This window comes from Cynara cardunculus (genome assembly GCF_001531365.2).
Source record: "Cynara cardunculus var. scolymus isolate 2C chromosome LG 7, CcrdV1, whole genome shotgun sequence".
Taxonomy (NCBI): Eukaryota; Viridiplantae; Streptophyta; class Magnoliopsida; order Asterales; family Asteraceae; genus Cynara; species Cynara cardunculus.
In genome coordinates this window covers 7,356,809-7,375,995 of record NC_037534.1, presented here as the reverse complement: position 1 = coordinate 7,375,995, position 19,187 = coordinate 7,356,809, and the positions used below count along the sequence as shown (strand labels likewise).

General features: G+C 35.2%; 3 protein-coding genes across 3 annotated transcripts; 2 read left to right on the top strand and 1 right to left on the bottom strand.

The window, feature by feature from the left end:
• Positions 1-1,987: 1,987 nt before the first annotated feature.
• LOC112515883 (aldehyde dehydrogenase family 3 member F1) lies at positions 1,988-7,359 on the top strand. Its single transcript, XM_025122843.1, has 10 exons — positions 1,988-2,245; positions 2,661-2,729; positions 4,085-4,181; positions 4,295-4,501; positions 5,013-5,134; positions 5,613-5,717; positions 5,839-6,011; positions 6,120-6,210; positions 6,282-6,431; positions 6,975-7,359. Exons 1-10 carry the CDS (start codon positions 2,045-2,047, stop codon positions 7,221-7,223), a joined length of 1,464 nt encoding a protein of 487 aa, XP_024978611.1. The 5' UTR covers positions 1,988-2,044; the 3' UTR covers positions 7,224-7,359.
• Positions 7,360-9,248: 1,889 nt separating this feature from the next.
• On the top strand, positions 9,249-9,981 carry LOC112515510. Its single transcript, XM_025122380.1, has one exon. It carries the CDS (start codon positions 9,261-9,263, stop codon positions 9,750-9,752), a length of 492 nt encoding a protein of 163 aa, XP_024978148.1. The 5' UTR covers positions 9,249-9,260; the 3' UTR covers positions 9,753-9,981.
• A 3,497-nt stretch (positions 9,982-13,478) lies between these two features.
• Positions 13,479-19,026, bottom strand: LOC112515749 (probable methyltransferase PMT27). The gene is made up of 8 exons (XM_025122664.1): positions 17,611-19,026; positions 17,090-17,239; positions 16,347-16,617; positions 15,550-15,660; positions 15,296-15,470; positions 14,456-14,728; positions 14,161-14,355; positions 13,479-13,716 (listed from the first exon to the last, which is right to left on the bottom strand). The coding sequence occupies exons 1-8, from the start codon at positions 18,937-18,939 to the stop codon at positions 13,500-13,502; spliced, it is 2,721 nt and encodes a 906-aa protein (XP_024978432.1). The 5' UTR covers positions 18,940-19,026; the 3' UTR covers positions 13,479-13,499.
• Positions 19,027-19,187: the final 161 nt, after the last annotated feature.

Genomic DNA, 19,187 nt, shown 5'->3' with positions numbered 1-19,187 from the left:
TTCAAATTTAAAGAACTCTTTAGAATTTAATGTCACGAGAATGTATTTTAAATGATTATCTCTCTTTAAAGTTTGTTAGAGTATTAAGGCCTTGTTTGTTTTTAATATAAAAAAGGTCTTATTAGCCTCTTATGTCTCATTTCTTAAGAGGTAAGACCATTTAGACTGTTTTTTTTTTTTTTTAATTTTTCAAAGGTACTTATGTCTTATTGTCCTCTTATCTGGTAAGAGGTAAACAACCTCTTATTTGCCTCTTATTGTTTTTCAAACCCTTAACACTACGTTTCTCAATCGATCAACCTTAATCAATCATTTCTCTCAATCAGTCCTCACCAAATCAATCATCGCGTCTCTCAATTGATGTATTTTAGTAGGATTTAAATGTGTTAAATACATTAATGACATATTTTCGTTTAAATGAATGTTAATTATATAATGTAGATGTAAATTTCGTAATGATGATGGATAAATATTTGAAATTGTATAAATTTTATTTATAAATTCAACAATATAATTTTTTAATGGATAAAATAGACAATTTTAATAAAATCAGACGTTTATCAGTTTACAAAAACAAATAGTCTTATTGATTCAGATTTCAGACKWTAGCACCACCTCTTATAAATCAGAAGTAAAATAAGACTTCAGACTCCAGCACCGCTTAAAAAAACAAATGCCAACCAAATACATAAAATATTTTAATGGTATTAAATCTATAAAAACAAAGAATTAGTTTAAGTTAAATATAACTCTTTTAAAAATTTTAAAATTTGATTCTATATTTTTAATGAAATTATAGTAATATCTTTAACAGGATCTCTTTTAAAATAAAAAATAAAGATTTTGTTATCTTATTTACATACTTTTTTTTAAATAGAACTTGATAAAAAGATATAATATTTTATTCATTTCCACCAATAAAATTAAATTATTATCATATTTTTTAGAAAACATATAAAATTATAAAATATTTTAATAATATAATTAACGTCTACTAAACTGAAACACATTGTTAAAATTCTTTAAAAAAATGTTGTTTAGAGTATCTCGAGCGAATTCTCAAAAAATTTATAAAATAGAAAATCAAACTTTAGAATCTTTAAAAAGAATCTTTAAAAAAATTTGCATTCAACTCCAACAGATTTTCTATTTTTATTGATTACATCATATTATTATAATATTTCATATTTTTAATTTAAATATTATATTTTTCTTATAAACATTTTTTGAAATTATTAATGTATAAAATATAATAAAAATCATTTCTCTCTGTTAGGGATGGTAACGGGACGGAGACCCCAATTCTCGTCTCCGTCCCCATCCCCATCCCCATCCCCACCGGGGAATTTGATCGCATCCTCATCCCCAACAGGGAAACATAGATTTTTTTTCATGTTTGTGTATTTTTTTTTTAAAATCAAATGTGTTAGACGATACACATGTTTAAATATCACATTTTTCCAATAAATCTAAAATCAAAAAGAATTTAATTTAATACAAAAACTATACATCATTATATAATAATTAACATTGGAAAACAAAAAAAAAATAATCTAAAAAAATTAACGTCACATTTACCAAAACATATTGAGTAATATCCAAAACCACATGTAGTAATATCCAAAATATATTGAAATAGCAATTATCATTTACCAATTTAATAGAAATAAATAATATATAATACACTTTCTTAATTAATATATATACGGGTACGGGACGAGGTGGATAATGTGATACCCGTCCCCGTCCCCGAGACCCAGTTTCACGGAGAATCCTCGTCCCTGACCGGGACAGATGGACGAGTCGGAGCCAATTTCCTTGCCTACTCTCTGTCATGATAATTTTTAAATAGATAATTAAAATTTAGATAAATTCACAATTTCTTCCGACATATTTTATAGAATCTGATTAAGACAAAAAAATTGCCCAAAAACCCAATTTTGGAAATTTGGGGCTTAGATTTCAATATTTAAAGTCATTGCTGTCATTAAGACATGCACAGTAATACAGGTAGCTGTTGCAGGAAGAAGATAGAGGAAAAGTAATGGCGGAAGAGGATCACGGCGTGACACGGAGCCTGGAGGAGCTACGGCAGACGTTTAAGAGCGGCAGAACTAGAAGCATTGATTGGAGAAAACAACAGCTTCGAGCAATTCTTAGACTCCTTCATGAAAACGAAGATGTCCTCTTTCAATCACTTGAATCCGAACTCGGCAAACATCCTGTTGAATCTTATCGTGATGAAGTATGTCGTAATTCAACTCTCACCTCTCTGTTATGCACACATACTTTGTTAAATTTTTGAAAAATTTAAGTCGTATGAGGAAAAGGACAGACTATGGCGGATCTGTTATGATATATATGGAGTATTCATGTTGATTATAAGGACACTGCCACTGGAGTCACTCTTGATTTTGAGATCCAATATTCAATTGATCTCGAAGAAATTTCTTCTTTAATATAAATTGATTTGCAAATTTTAATGTAATTAAGGTACTTTTTTTCCATGAATATTGAAGTAATAAAGTGATTCAAGTTAACAGTTAAGGTCAAAAATGGACTCTGATTTGGGATATTGCAAGTAAGTTTTTAATTAAGGGTTGATGATAGAGTCAGCCGTATGCTTTTGCCTGAATTGATTTATTTAATACTCTTTACAGATTGGGGTAGTGAAGAAATCAGTTGACCATGCTTTGAGCTGCATTGACCAATGGATGTCCCCAAAGAAGGTTTGCARGATCCTTCTTGTTTTCTCAGTTATAGAAGATCAATACTTATAAGTTCAATTTAATGATGTACTGCATAAGCACATGAATTACCCTATAATTTGCTTGAATTTTCAATGGAGTGTTAGCTTTTTATTTAAGTTGATCGCACTAGATAACTTCCTTGGTTCCACGGGTTATAATTTATTTTCTAGAATTGTAAGGATTAGTGATCCATGTAACTTTGAGCAATAGCCTTGTAACTATATTTATTTTACACTAAATGGCCCCCTTTTTTATTAATAGAAGTATTCCACAAAATGGAGTTATGGGAAAAAGGGTGTAGGTATTTCTATTTATTTGCTGCCAGCATAACTCATGTGGCTTAGTTTTATGGTGTGTGTATTAGTACTGTATGTCGTTCATTGATTAAGAAAGCTAGCATGTTAATGATTTGCTTCTATGATGTGTATATTATCATTGCATATCATTCATTGATTAAACTAAAGCTAGCATATTAACAATTTGCTTTCTTTTGTGCTATAAATCTTATTCGGTCCTACTTTCAGTTGGTTTGGTTCTGAGATAAAGTAACTTTGATATGATACACTTCTTACAAAATAGAAAAAGTTCAAGAAAACCAAAGTTGACAAAGGATTTAGACGTTATAGAAACAATATTCAGAAGATTACTCCTATCTTAGAAGAGAAAATGTACATGCTTTTCTTGTCTTTACCACATCCCCACTTGCAAGGAGCAACTGCATTAGAAGTTTTACCACCTGGAACCAAGAACATGCTCAAGGTTTTGGGTGTGAGTTCGGTTTTACAGCTCATTATTATTTGTAAAACGGTCAAAATACACACAACCTGTTCCTGGTGAGTCCCGAACCACAACCACTGGTTCAAGAAGCTTGGTATCAATAGGGTCAAAGACCACCTGTGGTTTCAGATCTTATTAAAAGATTACCATATAGTACTTCGTTTTTACAAAGATACCTCCCTGTACACAGATTTTTAGTAACGCTGTGGGTTCACTGCACCTGCCTAGGCCATTATAGTTCCGCTGCTATGTGCAATCACCCATTATACTTCACAGGAAAATGACAAAACGTGGCAATAATGAGGTTTACCACTTGTAGTTACATATAGGTACTAAAAGGGCTAAATTAAACACACAGAACATTTAATCTATCAAAAAGGGTGCACCTAAGTTTTGAAATAGTCAGACCAATAGTTTTCATGTATTTACCATGATTTAGTTTTGGAACAAATCACAACATAACTCAGTTATGTTTACATGTTGCAATCTGATTTTCACCAATGCCTGTGGTTTAATTATGTTACTAATGATCAAAGGGTAAACACATTTCTGGGCAGGGTCGGCTACCTCTACTTTTCTTCCCAGCAAGTGGAAAAGTGTTGCCTGAACCACTTGGCCTGGTCCTCATCATTGGGTCTTGGAACTTCCCCATTAGTAAGCAAGCTTTAGAGTCCTTTCATTGGCTTCCTGTAACTGTGCCATGGCGATCAGAAGTCTTCCCAGAAATTTCATAAGCCTAATGAATCACAAACATTTTCTTTTTGCAGCATTGACATTGGACCCGTTGATAGGAGCAATATCTGCTGGCAACACAGTTGTACTAAAGCCATCAGAGTTAGCCCCAAAATGCGCCTCTTTTCTTGCCAACAAATTGCCAGTTTACTTGGATCCGAAAGCCATTAAAGTTATAGAAGGTGGAAGGGAAGTAGCTAACCAACTACTAGAGTATAAGTGGGACAAAATATTCTTTACAGGTAGATATACCAATGCATATCAGACAAGTTCTTAATCGGGATGCTTCCATGGCTTGTGATAACTATGGGTGCATCAAATTTGTTAGAAAACAACTATGTATCGTTACTGGGGAAAGATTTCTGCTTGAATTTGTTTACTATAATATCTTAATACCTCAATGGAAGCATTTTTACAAGTGAGAGATTTATCCATCACATACTTAACTGGGACAACCATATCAGCATCCTTCAAGTCCAATTGACTTTTGATCTCAAAAGTTTTAAATGCTCAATAGTTGATGGTCGTTCCCATTTATTGATTATCTGAATTTGTTAATTTTGATGACAATTGGACGAACATAGTGTAACCGATATGGTTGTGACTTTGTGAGAGAGTAAGTATCTTATCCATAGATCTTCTGTAGACGCTTGCAATGGGAAAAACCATGAAAGTTCAGTGAGCACTTTATCTATTTTGCCTTCCTATAACTCAGAAACTGTTTTTTGCTTAATTAATTTGTGCAATATTCAGGGAGTACAAAGGTGGGAAAAATTGTCATGTCTGCAGCTGCGAAGCACTTAACTCCTGTGACTTTAGAGCTCGGAGGAAAATGTCCTGCAATCCTTGATTCTCTCCCTAACTCCGACATGAAGGTTTTCAGTTTTCCTTTTCTCTGTGTGTGCCAGCCCATGTAGAAAATACATTGTCCGTCAATCGCATTGTAGATGATAATGATCATTTTTGGGTTGGTCTCAAGGGGGTGGGGGTTGAGGGTCTGAATCACATTTGCTATGCCATGTTTCCTGATTATGATGGTTTTTTTAATAGCATCTGTTGGAGTCCAACATCGGCTAAAATTGGACCATTTCTCCTTTATATATGTTGGAACCTCCACTCTCTCCTCAAGGTCTCTTTTGGAGAGTAATCTAATGGGATTCCACATATTCTCATATGGTATCAGATATACCACATGCAATGACCCTACTAGTAGACTGCGGCCACTTTTGTTAACTTAAAAGAGCACAATTTTGCTCCATTAAGTCCTCATGACTCTCCTGGAGAGTAATCTAATGGGGTTCCATATATTCAAACAACATCTAACATACCAAAGTTATCGATGGTGTTTCAAAGGTGGCTACTAAAAGGCTTGTTGGTGGAAAATGGGGCCCTTGCTCTGGACAGGCTTGCATAGGAATTGATTATTTGCTTGTGGAACAAAAGTTTGCCTCCTCTCTGGTATTTATGATCTTTCTCTTACTGCTACTACTGTTTTTGTAGAAATACAAGGGTCTTTTGTCCACTTTATCAGCAATTTTTATCAAATTGTTCTTTAGTCATTTTATTTTTCTCGTTCTAGATCGAACAATTGAAGAAGACTATTAAATTTTTTTATGGGGATGATGTCACAAACCTGAAAAATCTCGCTAAGATCGTCAACAAGACCCATTTTGATAGACTGCGAAATCTTCTTGAAGACCCTGCTGTAGCAAATTGTATCGTTTATGGTGGTTCGTTCGATGATACAAATTTGTAATGGTCTTCCCTTTTTTGTCCTTTTTAAGTTCCGATTAACGTACGGTAATTTTGCCATCGATCTAATAACACATTTTTTTGTGCCAATTGATCACATCATTACAGGATTATTGAGCCAACTATCCTGTTAGATCCTCCACTAGATGCAGAGATTATGAATGAAGAGATATTCGGCCCTTTGCTTCCGATCATCACTGTAAGAAAGAATCCGTAATCTTGTTTTTCACATTCTTGCAACGGTTTGCTCAAGGCTGATTGTTACAACAGTTGGAAAACATCGAAGAAAGCATCGAATTCATCAACTCGAAGCCAAAGCCTCTTGCTCTTTATGCATTCACCAAAAATGAAAGTTTCAAGAAACGGATTTTAGCAGAAACATCATCTGGGAGTGTGGCTTTCAATGACACCATGATTCAGGTACTAGCAATATTTAATATCTCTAGTTAGAAATAGGGGTGTTAACGACTCGAGCTTTTAACGACCCACTCGAGCTCGAACACACGGTAAAACTCGTTTAACCTAACGAGTTGAGCTCCATAACACTAATGTTCAAATTCTCAAATCTTCCCATTTCAACCTCGGACCATCATTTTCACTCAAATTAACCGCAATATGTTAAATTCAGTCAGAAGTTCATTATGGGTTCTAACTAAGGGGCCGTTTACCTAAACACTTACCCGGTAAGCACTATCCGGTAAAATTCAACACTATCGCTTACTTACCGGGCAAGATTTTATTCACTAAAACGCATCATATGCAACAATTTATCCTGGTAAGCGCTAACCATAGTAAGAGTCATCGTCTTCACTTACTGGGTAAGACTCGAGATTCTTGCCTTCGCTCTTATCGGGTAAGATTCTTAGTCCTTGCCATATTCATCCGGTAAAGTAAAGTGACTTGGCAAGTACTTATCTGGGTAAGCGTTTGGTAAACGGCACCTAACTAACTACATGTTTGCAGTTTGTGTGTGATGAGTTACCATTTGGAGGGGTTGGACAGAGTGGGTTCGGTAGGTACCATGGGAAGTACTCTTTCGATACATTCAGCCATGAAAAAGCAGTTTTGGAGAGAAGCTTCTACTTTGAGCTGGAACCCAGGCATCCGCCATGGAATAACTTCAAGTTGGACTTCTTAAGGTTAGCATACAACTTTAATTATGTGGGATTGGTGCTACATCTGTTGGGGTTGAAGAGATCATCGAATGCTTGAGATCAAAATAAATAAACAATGCAACTTTTTTTGTTATGACCAATCGATACAATAATGTAAAATAAATATATAATCTATATATGTAACTTGACACTTATGAAATGCTTATTATTATATGTTGTTCAACAATTTATAATTAAATTACCTTCGATTTCATGGTCGTTATGAGTTAATGACTCGGAGGGTAAATCCAAAGTCTTATCAGTTAAGCTATCATTTTGAAGTCTCGTCTTTTTGTTAATACAAAATGCGGAATTTGTTGTATTATGTCAAGGGCATGATACAATATGAGTCACTAGGGACGGACCTTTTATTTTTTCTAAATGGTGGCACCATTTGAGAATAAGAAAAAAAATATAGGAATTTTTTTCAAAAGGTGACACCGTTTGACTATAAGAAACAAATATACAGAATTTTTTTCAAACGGTGGCATCGTTTGACTAAGAAAATGACACTAACATGATTCAGACTTGGATGTGGGATGGAATAAAAGTCTTGCAAACAAACTCTACCAAATAAAACTTGTTCTCATCATAGTTTCAAAATACAAACGGTGGGACACAATAAATTAATACGGTTGCACCGTTCATGAAACCTAAATTTTTTTACCTTTCAGCGAAGAAACGATACGGTAGCACGTGCCACCCATGACACTTAACTAGGTCCGCCTATGTGAGTCACGAGCTCAAATACATACAAATGTGATGGGCTTAGATGGATAAAAATCTGTTGTCCCTTAAATGAAATTAAGACACATTAGAGTTTTATATATTTTAATTTCATTTTATTCACAATCACATTCTCTCTTTAATAATTTGTATTCATATAGTTGATGGACATAAATAAAATGCAACAATTTGAAATATGCGATTTTCATTCAGCTTAGATACATAGCTGTTTGACAGTTATTGAATGGTTCGGTACAAAATGATTAAGAGCTCTCATGATATAGTGCAAAATGAAATATAATTGTTTGGTAATTATTTACAACGAAATTAGGGTTCTGAATGGTTAAGAGAGACCCAAGATACAAAATCATTCAGAGGTTTTTCAGAACCATTAAGAGGCAGACCTCCTTTCGTACCAACAAGATTCACCTCTTAACGATTCATAAACCATCCCTTAATGGAACTATTAAGAGGTAAACAAACAACCCCAATGAGTTCAAATACATAAATGCAAATTTGTTGTACAACGTCAATAACATGATACAATATTTGTATGTACTTATTCCGCTCAATTTTTTTCCTTCATAAAATGCAATATTTGATCTAATATATAATTTAATGAAAATATTTCATAGATATTTTAATGTTTGCAGTGTTTTAACTTTTAGGATAATATTGGAAACTTGTAAATGAAAGGAACTGTTAAAACAAAAACATATTCATTTTATGAAAATATGGAAAAATCTTTTGTTATAGTCAATCACAAGTGATACTATATTACATCAAATATGATAACAAATTAGAGACACAAACGATCTACTAGTCGACCCAGTTTGCAGGCGAAGTTTGCCCACACATCTCTAGGCACTCTCAAATATATTATTATTACATATGATAAATGTGTTATTGATGTGATATTATAATCAATAATATTTGATAGCGACCTAGGTCGCGGGACAAGTCGTTTGTACCACCAGATTTCTTTACGTGTATTATCACATATGATAAAAGTGTTTTTGTATTTTTATAAAACAAAGATATTTTCGTTTGAACCTCCACCCGTAGATGAAAATAAATATCATAAATATATTATAATATTATGTAATGAACAAATATAAAAATTTGAACTAAAATCATCTACAATTTTGGGTTTTCTCAAAATACAAATATTCTTATATATATTTTTTTGGATGAGAGGGGGTAATATTTTCTTCCTTGGCAAGATGACCAAAATTTCAAAAAATCCATTCAAATATGGGATTTTATGTTAAATACAATATGTAGAGGGACTAAAGTTGTAACTTTGTCGATTATTCTTCCATTAGACGGACGCCTTTGACTCTGATTGGTTAAAAAGCGTACAGAGTATATGGATGCGTTTTCCACTCGATATCCTCCATTTCAACGATCGTTGTACATATCGTCGCCGCCTGGAAATCACCACCGTTTTCCGAATCTCCAACATCATGGTGGCGTCGCCTGTCGATTGGCCATGAGATTTCACAATCTTCAACGAATCACTACCGCTCTTAACCTATCTCATCGCAATCGAATTCAACTTTCTCTCAAAAGCACAATTTATCTCGATCTCAGTTTTGATTTTAATTCCAACAGCATCATGGATGGTTCCGGTGCTAAAAATGAAATACGTTCAGGTGACGGTTTGAGTGCTGTTAAGGATACAAAGGAAACGGAGAAGTTGCCGGAAATCCCTCCGCCTCCGGAGAAACCGTTGCCGGGAGATTGCTGTGGCAGCGGGTGTGTTCGGTGCGTATGGGACATCTATTATGAAGAGCTCGAAGAATATAACAAACTTTGCAAAGGAAAATCTGATGCTACAATCGGATCGAAGGTTTCTTAAACATTATGCAGAAATTATTCCATTTTCGTGACTTATAGATTTGTTTGATGTTCATTTAAACAATTGAATTGGACATCTGTTGTAATTTTATGAACTTCGATAGGTGCTGAATCTGTCCAGGCACCAATTGATTGAAGATGATTATTGAAATCTGGATGAATGATACAATTCAAAACTCATGAGCTTGTAAAAGTTAATCTCTAATTTGATTCTTTGGCATTGATGGTGATGTTTCCATGTGACTGATGTGAGAAACTTGAACAATCTCCTTAAATTTGTCAACATGCCCTATTTCCATTTACTTCTGAGATCTTTTCGAGATCCTGTGTAGCAAATTGTATTACAAATTTGTAGTCAGTGTTTCCTTTGTCCTTTAAGCTTTAACAAACATATGGGTATTTTTGCATCTCTAGGGCACAATTTTTTTAGATTATCCACTTGATGCAGATATAACGAATCAAGAAGATGTATCCGACCATTTGCTTCCAATTATCACTACAAGAAGCAATTCATAATCTCTTTTTCAATGTTCTTTCAAGTTGTTTTGGGGGTAGTCTTGGTCTAAGCTATGCCCATGTTACAGCTGCTGCATAGCATTGAAGAAAACACAAAGTTCATCATCTCCAAGTCAAACCTCTTGCTGTTTCCGCGGTTGCCAGATATGAAAGAGATATAGCAGAAACAGCATCAATGAGACTACAATTCAGATACTTGCAACTTAAAAGGTGAGAAGTCGTTCACACTCATTGATTTATTTACATAGAAGGTGATTTAAGAAAGATTTAGTCAAAAACCAAAAACCAAACTAAATTGACCGGTAAATCCCATTCTAGAGTAGGGTGGGATGAGACATGACCTCTATCCCAAAGAGTAGAGCGAGTTTTCCTTTGAAGACCACCGACTTGTGAAAGAAACAGGTAGAAAGAACAAAAGGGATGGACAGCAGTGTTGGTTTACGTCATTTGAGTTCAAAGTCGTAATCAAATGTGATTTTGGATGCTAATCGTTGAATTAGCAACTTATGTATACATCTCGAAGGGAATTAAAAGAGTCGATTGGTTGAAGGAATAGTGTCTCTACGGGCCAAGATCATCGATCTGACACAACTGCCATCCTTGGAGTTGTGGATAAAGAGTTGGGGTCCGGTGAGAATGGTGAGATAATCCTAGTTGAAGATCAACACTAATTAGATGCACCGGATCAATTCTCTTGTCAACCACAATTCATAGGGTTGGGTGAGATTAAAAGTGATCAAGGATCTAGGTCCGGTCTTACCTCATATTCTCACACAATCTTTTATCTGTGGATAAAAGCCCTCATTTTGGATTGTTTTTGGTAAAAATTGATGGCTTAAATCAGTAGGGAATGCATACGTATTAATTAGAACAAAGAACCGAATGAAATTGAGGCCTAATTAATAGGAAATATTGGAGGAAAGCCAAAGGGTTAGGAAATATAAAATAAGATATTTTGCAAATTAACATAAACTTTGCGTTTTATTTCGCATCCAAGATTTTAACATTAATCAAATTAAAAGTAAATTCAAAATACAATCAAATCAAGAGGAAAAACTCGTAATTTTCAAGGAAAGATGATTTAGAATTGTATAAGATAAAGAGTGAGAATAGAAGTTATTGACTCTAGTTGTTAATCAAAAAAGTACATATTTACGACAAGAGAAGATTGAACCCAAGGAGGCGCTTTCGATTAGCCAACCAAAACTAAGGGGTCATTTACAAAACATTTACTTGGTAAGTGCTTAATGCATAAATTTCCTCATCGGATGAACATGAGAAGGGTCAAGAATCTTACCGGTAAGAGCGATGAGAAAGATGGAGAGTCTTACCCGGTCAGTGATGATAACGACTCTTAACCAGGTAAATGCTTACCTAGTAAATTGTTGCATTCGATATGCTTTAATGTACTAAAATCTTATGCATCTAAATAAATTATAGTGTTGACTCTTATTGGTAAGCGCTTATCGGGTAAGCATTTGGGTAAACAGCCCCTAAGCCACACAACTTAGATTTATATCAAAAATTGATTTTAAAATATTCCAAGGCACTTAAAATCAAGCGGATGCACTTTCATGACACATAATAATTCTCTTTTTGGTTGCAGGAATGGAACAATCCCATTTTGGTTTGTTGGATTGTCCAGATTTGAAATCTCAGAATTTAATTAAAATCCTACAAACATAGGATTTTGAAATCCTTGGTGGGTTCTCGAGATTTCTACAATAAGGTTTTAAAAATTGTTAAAAACATTTGTTTTGTAATAATCGCTTAACAAAAATGTAATTTAATTATTTTTATAATTTATTTATAAATAATGGAATTCAATTTCATTCTAAATTCTACAAACCAAACACACCAATGATTTCAAATCCATTCCAATTCAAACCTCATCATGAAATCTAAATCTTTCAAAAACAATTCTGCAAATCAAACACATCCTCACATAATTAGATGAGTGAAGGCATGAGACCCCGCTGAGTCCTCATTAGGTGGGCCCTTATTGTGGCAATAATCTAGCATCTCCAAAATTCTTAAGCTTACATTGCAACATTTTGTAAACAACTAAAACCTAAACAACTAAAATCAAGATGGACGAACAAGTTGTAACAACTAGAGTTTTATAATAGATAACTGGCGTTTAGAGATAATACTGAAAGCTGAAATCAACATCTTTTTTTTATTAACCTGGATATCCAACCTGTTATGCGAGCCGACCCGACTAATCACAGGACAACCACTTGCTTTGCAGATAGCCCAGAGTCACCGCATTTGAATCTCCATGGCCACAAACGGATTTTTATTCCTCATTGAATTTGAACCTAGGACCTCTTGATACTTTTGATATTTGGAGCCAAGTTCAAACCAATCAGGCATCATCCTTATGGTTTGAAATCATCACCTTTTATAGTCAGCTAAAATATGCTTCGTTTTCTTGACATTGGTTCTAAAAAACATGGCTAGTGACCTAAAATTGGAATAAGAAACGTAATTGAGTGATAGTAATACCATAATATTGAGGGACCGTGTTTATAAATTTACTCTAACTTTGATGGCATGGAACAAAAATCTTATACAGTTTAAACCATGGTTCATATGTTTAACCATTTTCAGACACACGGAGAGGGAAACAGTCATGCCGATGGCGATGATCATGAATCTCAGTGAAATATCTTTGCAACGTCATCCTTATGCTTCAAATTCTTCATAAGCTTTTGGTTAGGTCGTCATCGGTTCCAATTCGATCGCTTCTGCAAGTCCTATTGCCTGTTAGTCTCTCTCTCTCTCTCTCTCTCTCTAGATATATGTACATGTATATATATGTACAGTACTTGTAAAAATTAAGGATTTTAACTAAAAATGTGAGATTCTGCTGAAAATCTCCAGATTTGGAGAATCCCCAAGCTTTATTGCACAGAGTAGAATGTATATCATTTTATATACAATTTATTTAAAAGTTTATTGGGTATTAAATGTATCGAATATTTTAATGATATAATTGATATTGATATCTCCAAAATGGAGAATCTCTAAGTAATTTTTCTTTGAGATTTTAAGTTTTGCTTCGAAATTATGGAGAATCTGTTGGATGCTATGATAAAAGGAAAACTGATAATTAATAATTGCGTACCCTTTGTCTGTGTATAATTGTTTTGCATTTCCAAATAAGATACACTCCAAGATTGTAAGAACTCAATTTACAATTTGGAATCCTTGTAATAACTTGTCAGGATCAAGAAGTTGCTGCATATGTGCTTGGCCTCCATGTTGTTTTTTGAGCACTGATTATTCCTTCTTGGTTATTTGTTAATGTTGAATTTACTTCCCAATGCAATGACTTGAGAAATTTCTCAATTTCTCTTATCATGCTGGACTCATCCCACGCGATCAAGTTCCCTCCCGGTCTCAAAATTCTGTCAATCTCTGCCACTACAGGTGCAATCTTGCACCTGCATAAACCATACAGAAGCTCATATACTCATCAATTAACTTAGCAGCTATGTGTAAATGTATGTACAGTTTACTACAAAAATATATAAGTTTCCTAATAGATTGCTTTATAGCACTTAAGTTCACAGGACCAAACAATTGTATGCCCTATGTGAACAATAAGTTTATAAGATGCTTTTGAGCATCTTAACAAGTTTTTTAGACAAAGCATTATTCGAAAAAGTGTCTTGTAAAAACTAATGTTCTAGAAAAAGATGTGTTCGTTGGATACTTCTCCAAAAAATCCCATAAAAAGCTACGATTTCCAAAAGTGTCCTAAAAACTTATTAAGACGCACCAAAACATCCATTAAACTTAATGTAACATTTATAACATATGCTTGATCCTATAAACTCAAGTCTTATAAACCCAATTTTGTTGTAGTGTTTGGTATCTAAAATCACCTATTTTTCAAATTGGAGAACAAATGATCTGCATGGAGAAGATCGTAAGTCCGAGGATATGTGCTAAAAGACTCGCACCAATCATGGTAAATCCCAAAAAGACCTCTCTCAAATATTATTGGTAGTGTATCAGGAGAATCCATGTTCACCACATTTAGTACCCATAATTTCAGGTCCTTAAGTGCTGCAGCAAACCTGTAACATAGGTTTTAACACAAAACTTAGATTCTGCTAAGGGGATTAGTCGATAAGAGGAAGATCAGTTATGATGAAGATTGGTTGGTTTAACACTTACCCACCATAAACAGCTCTCATGTCCATAACATTTCGTATATTTGACCAGTTAATCCCTAGATCACTCATGTATGATTTGCTAACCACCGATTTCCAATGTTCATAATCTGCGTTAAAGTCGTTTGGAGCTGCTTTTCCGTAAATTCCTATTTGAGATTTATTTAACCAGTACGGAGGTTTTTGAACTCGTTCTGGCCATTCCTCAGGCCAATGTGAACCTCTTTCTGTGTCCATCATTGGCATCTTATGCATACATGCCTGTAGAGGCACATACCTGCCAAACATCATAAAAATCAAAGTGTCCTATTACTCCATCTGTTGTTGAAAAAAAGACATTACAACAAAATCGGCTTTGTAGGATGCCAGATATGTCTAAATGTCCTAATAGACTGCTTTATAAGACTTGAGTTTATAGGACAAACAATTATGTGAAAGGTTCAATAAGTTGATAGGCCGCTTTGGGTGTCCTAACAAGTTTGTATGACACTTTAGAAATAAAACGTGCTATTAGTCTTTTTATGACATTATTTGAAAAAAATGTTCTGTGAAAACAAATGTCTTATAAAAAAGATGCGTTCATAAGGCACTTTTTCGAAAGTGTCATAAAAAAGTGAACTAAAAAACTTGTTAGGACCGCTGAAAGCGTTCTATCAACTTATTGTCCACTTTTACATGAGACGAACAACTGTGTGGTCCTAAATAGCAGTTTATTAGGACATTCAAACATATTCGGTGTCTTGTAAAGCTGATTTTGGTATATTATCAAAGTATGACTTCAAATTCCAGTCGAGTCACTTTAAAACAAAGACTAGAGCGCTTGGTTAAGAAAACTTGTACTTACCAAGCAGCATCGGGATCATCATCTGGTCTACATATGGGAGGTTGTTGTTTCTTTCTTTCATTGTAGCATTCATTCAAATCTGGTTTACGGTAGACTGCGACTCCTATTACATTCAATTTGTCTTTCTTGATGGTGACAAGCTCCCAACACATTGCCACCGTTAGAGCAGACATCTCTAAGTGTACAATATTTTTACGGAAGTTATTTCAACAAATCATTATGTATGGAGTTGGTATGAAAATTTCTAATGATACCTTTCCATATCTGGACATCCTCTTCAAGTGTTCGATAAACAGGTGGTGCTGACCAAACAAAGTAACCTCCTGGGCGGAGCACACGGTTAAGCTCCAAAAGAAGGATGCCACCTTAACATAGACAATAACACAGTTTCAGTTAAGGTCCTTTGGTTAAATGACCTTCTGACAAGTTTCTTTTAAATCCATGACCTTGTGATAGGTTTGAGAAGGCCACTGCCATATACGCAGTACAACAAAATGGGTTTTTTGAATTATAGCAATGTCTAATTGCCCTAATAGATCGCTTTATAGGTCTTATGTTTATTGGACCAAAAACTAAAGTGTCCTATCTAAAAGTGTTGTAATGAGTTTATTGGACGCTTTTGGGTGTCTTAACAAGTCTTTTAGGATATTTTCAAAATAAAGTGCCATATTCGCTATTTTATAGGACCCTTTTCTATAAACACATATTTTTATAGGACACTTTTTCAAATAGTGTTCTATAAAATAGCTGATGCAACGGTTTACTTTAAAAATGTCCTAAAAACTTGTTAAGACGACCAAAAACGTCCTATAAAGTTATTGCGACACTCTTAGATACGACGTTTTATTGTTTGATCCTATAAACTTAAGTCCTGTAAAGCAGTTTATTGGGCATTTTTGTTGTAGCGACAAGAATGCCTAAAAACCTTTTAGAAGGTTTTGATGCGAATAAAATTCTCATTTATGGTCCATAGCTCCAGTTTCAAATGTCCTGAAAATTGTAACAACCATGTTTCTAGGTAATGCATACTCAAAGAGATGATTTGAGGAACCTTCTTTGTGCCAAGGTACTTTACAACGAACACAATGTACTAGATCAAAAACTCTGCTTGGAAATGGAAGGCGCTGAGTGCCCATGACAGCGGAAACTGCTGGTATCCCTCTTTCCAGAGCGAATTGGGTTTGAGCTTCATGTTCATCTTTGGGGGCGAACGACATTGTTAAGACATCTCTATCGAAGAGGTAACCTCCAAAACTAGCCACACCACACCCTATATCCAGAACTACCCTAGTGTGCTTCCCCCATGCAATCTCAGGTACTGCCTGCAGTCCTTAGAAAGTTAATTGACTGAAATGATATTCAAGCTGTATAAAAATTCGGCTTTATAGGATGCCAAATATGGATAAATGTCCTAATAGACCACATTATAGGACTTATTATAGCGCCTAGCAAATGTGCGTTCTATGTAACGGTGTTAATATAAGTTGATAGGATCCTTTTGGGGTCCTAGCAAGTTTTTAGGACAATTTTGAAAACTCGTGTTATTAGTTTTTTTATATAACATTATTTGAAAAGATGTCCTGAAAAGGATGTATTCATAGGACATTTTCAAACTTGTCCTATAAAAAAGCTAACATGATACTTTATCACAAGTTTCCTAAAAACTTGTTAGGATACCCAAATACGATCTAACATCCTGTTGTAGAACATCTTTATATAGGATGAACAATTGTTTGGTCCTGTAAACTTAAATCTCATAAAACAATCTTTTAGGACTATAAGTTTGTTCTTTACCTCTTGTAGAAAGTCGATATAATGGAGAGCACCATGCATAAACTGAGCTCCACCTCTAGGGAAAGTGACGAATTCCCCTGCCACCTTCACCCAGTTCTGGCTCCCCTTTCCATCGAATAAGGTCTTTTCTGGCACATTATGGAACCATATCTGCCATTTACATCCTAAAATTCGTTAAATATTTTTGATTATTTGTGCATATAGTAGAACTTATAGGGTGTGTTTGGTAACATATGAGACTGGACATGCAAGAGTGAGGTAGGCGGGTGAAAGAATTCCAGAAGGTTTAGAGTTCTAATTTGACATGGGTAGTTTAGTAATTTACCAATCTTGTATTGTCTCCTTATTTTTGTTCCAGTTAATTTGGTGGGACAGAAGAAAATATTGTTTTCTTGTCCCCTATCCCGGTCTAATGTCGCGCCAAACATGAGACAATGAGTTTTTGTACTGTCTTGTCCTGCATACCAAACACACCCATAATGAATCACCAAGAAAAATTCTCTAAATAAGAGTATTAATACTTTATCTCTACTTTCAGGCCATGGAATAGGTGTCTTATAACCCTTTGGAAGAGGAACAAGGCACATCGGAGCCTCCTTCGGGCAATGTCTCTCCTGGTGCTCGTAGGGACTCCAATGATGCAAATTTCTGATTGCTATCTCGTTATCCAAACAAGGTATGTAATCTGTTCCAGTGCTCACATTGCATAACTCCCATTTGTATCCGTACATATCTACATCAGCTGTCACCTTAATATCGACTTGCGTTTGGTTCTCGGACTCATTTGGTACCCCGGAAGAATGCTTTTTAACCATGGTTGAATTCACTGTTTTAGAAGGTTTCTTAGGTGTAGTTGTGTTGGCTATTGTGGATTGTATCGATATCTTAGCTTGTTCCATTTTCTTTCTAATGTCTCGTGCTTCTCGACTTTCGACTTGCGCTCGTGTTTCGGCCGCTATTGAGTGAGATTCTATCGGTCCATCATCTTCACGTGGAGTTGCTTCTTTTTCTTCCTCGTCTTCTTCTTCTTCTTGTTGATTCTCCATTCTTTTTTCTTGTTCTTCATCTGTGATTTCTTGTTCTTGGTTGTCTTCCAATTCCTGTATGTCATCTTCGCCACCGGATTCTGTTTGTTTATCCTCTGTATCACTTTGTTGGTCGTATTCGTTTTCCGTGGTTTCTTCCGAATGTTGATAATCTGTATTATCCTCCGAGTCTTGAATCTTTTGCGTTTTCTGCACTTCCTCTTCTGATCCGTGCTGCTCGTCTTCGATTACCGAAGTCGATATTTCCATTTCTTGTTCTTCTCTCGCCTCTTCTTGGTGTTCCTCAGCCTCTTGTTTCCCGACATCACTGTCGTTCAAACTCTCGGCATCATCATCGACATCACTCGTGCTTTCGGGCTTTATTTCAGCTTCGGTTTCAGTTAACCCACTACCACCTGAATTTTCATCCTTCTCCACCTTATCATCCCGACTCGTTTCTCGAATCGTAGCCGGATCATTACCTGCTTTCAATCCATCATCATGCTCGACGACATCTGTAGGGAAACCATAGTGTGTGTCTTCAGAATCGCTAGTATTAATCGGTAGATCAACAAGTTTTTCTCGAGGAGCAATCATAGCATCAAAGGGGACTTTACGATGCCGCTTTACGGAATGTCGTCCGGAATCAAACGAGGAGTCGTTATTGATCCGATTGGCGGTTTTTTGCGGTGAAACGGTGGAGTTAGAGGTTAGTATCCAGACACCTAAAGCACAGACTGACACAAGCACGATGGTTGTGACGGTGGATGAACACGAACCACCGCCGGATGATCTCTTGTTAGCACGAGGTTTTCCGATGGCCATTGTTGGTTCATGGGAGTAGAGTTGACGAGAGGGAAAAACAAGAAGAAATCTCAAGGAGAAGATTGAGCATGGTTTGTGGAGTTGGAATGTCTCAAGATCCAAAATACTTGGAGAAATTGGGTCGTTTCCCTTCCCATCCCATGTCTTTTGCTAATCATGCCATAATGACTTGTCATTGACGACTTTGTTTTTCTCTCTCTCACTATATCTATACTATATTATAAAGCATTTGACTAAAACTCTTAAAA

Coding starts and splice junctions, on each gene's coding strand:
- LOC112515883 (XM_025122843.1), top strand. CDS start 2,045: ATGGCGGAAGAGGATCACGGCGTGACACGGAGCCTGGAGGAGCTACGG. Junction 2,246..2,660: donor TTGAATCTTATCGTGATGAA/GTATGTCGTAAT, acceptor TACTCTTTACAG/ATTGGGGTAGTGAAGAAATC. Junction 6,432..6,974: donor TCAATGACACCATGATTCAG/GTACTAGCAATA, acceptor ACATGTTTGCAG/TTTGTGTGTGATGAGTTACC.
- LOC112515510 (XM_025122380.1), top strand. CDS start 9,261: ATGGATGCGTTTTCCACTCGATATCCTCCATTTCAACGATCGTTGTAC.
- LOC112515749 (XM_025122664.1), bottom strand. CDS start 18,939: ATGGCCATCGGAAAACCTCGTGCTAACAAGAGATCATCCGGCGGTGGT. Junction 14,729..15,295: donor GATGATCCCGATGCTGCTTG/GTAAGTACAAGT, acceptor GATGTTTGGCAG/GTATGTGCCTCTACAGGCAT. Junction 13,717..14,160: donor TTCTCCAATTTGAAAAATAG/GTGATTTTAGAT, acceptor TGGTTTATGCAG/GTGCAAGATTGCACCTGTAG.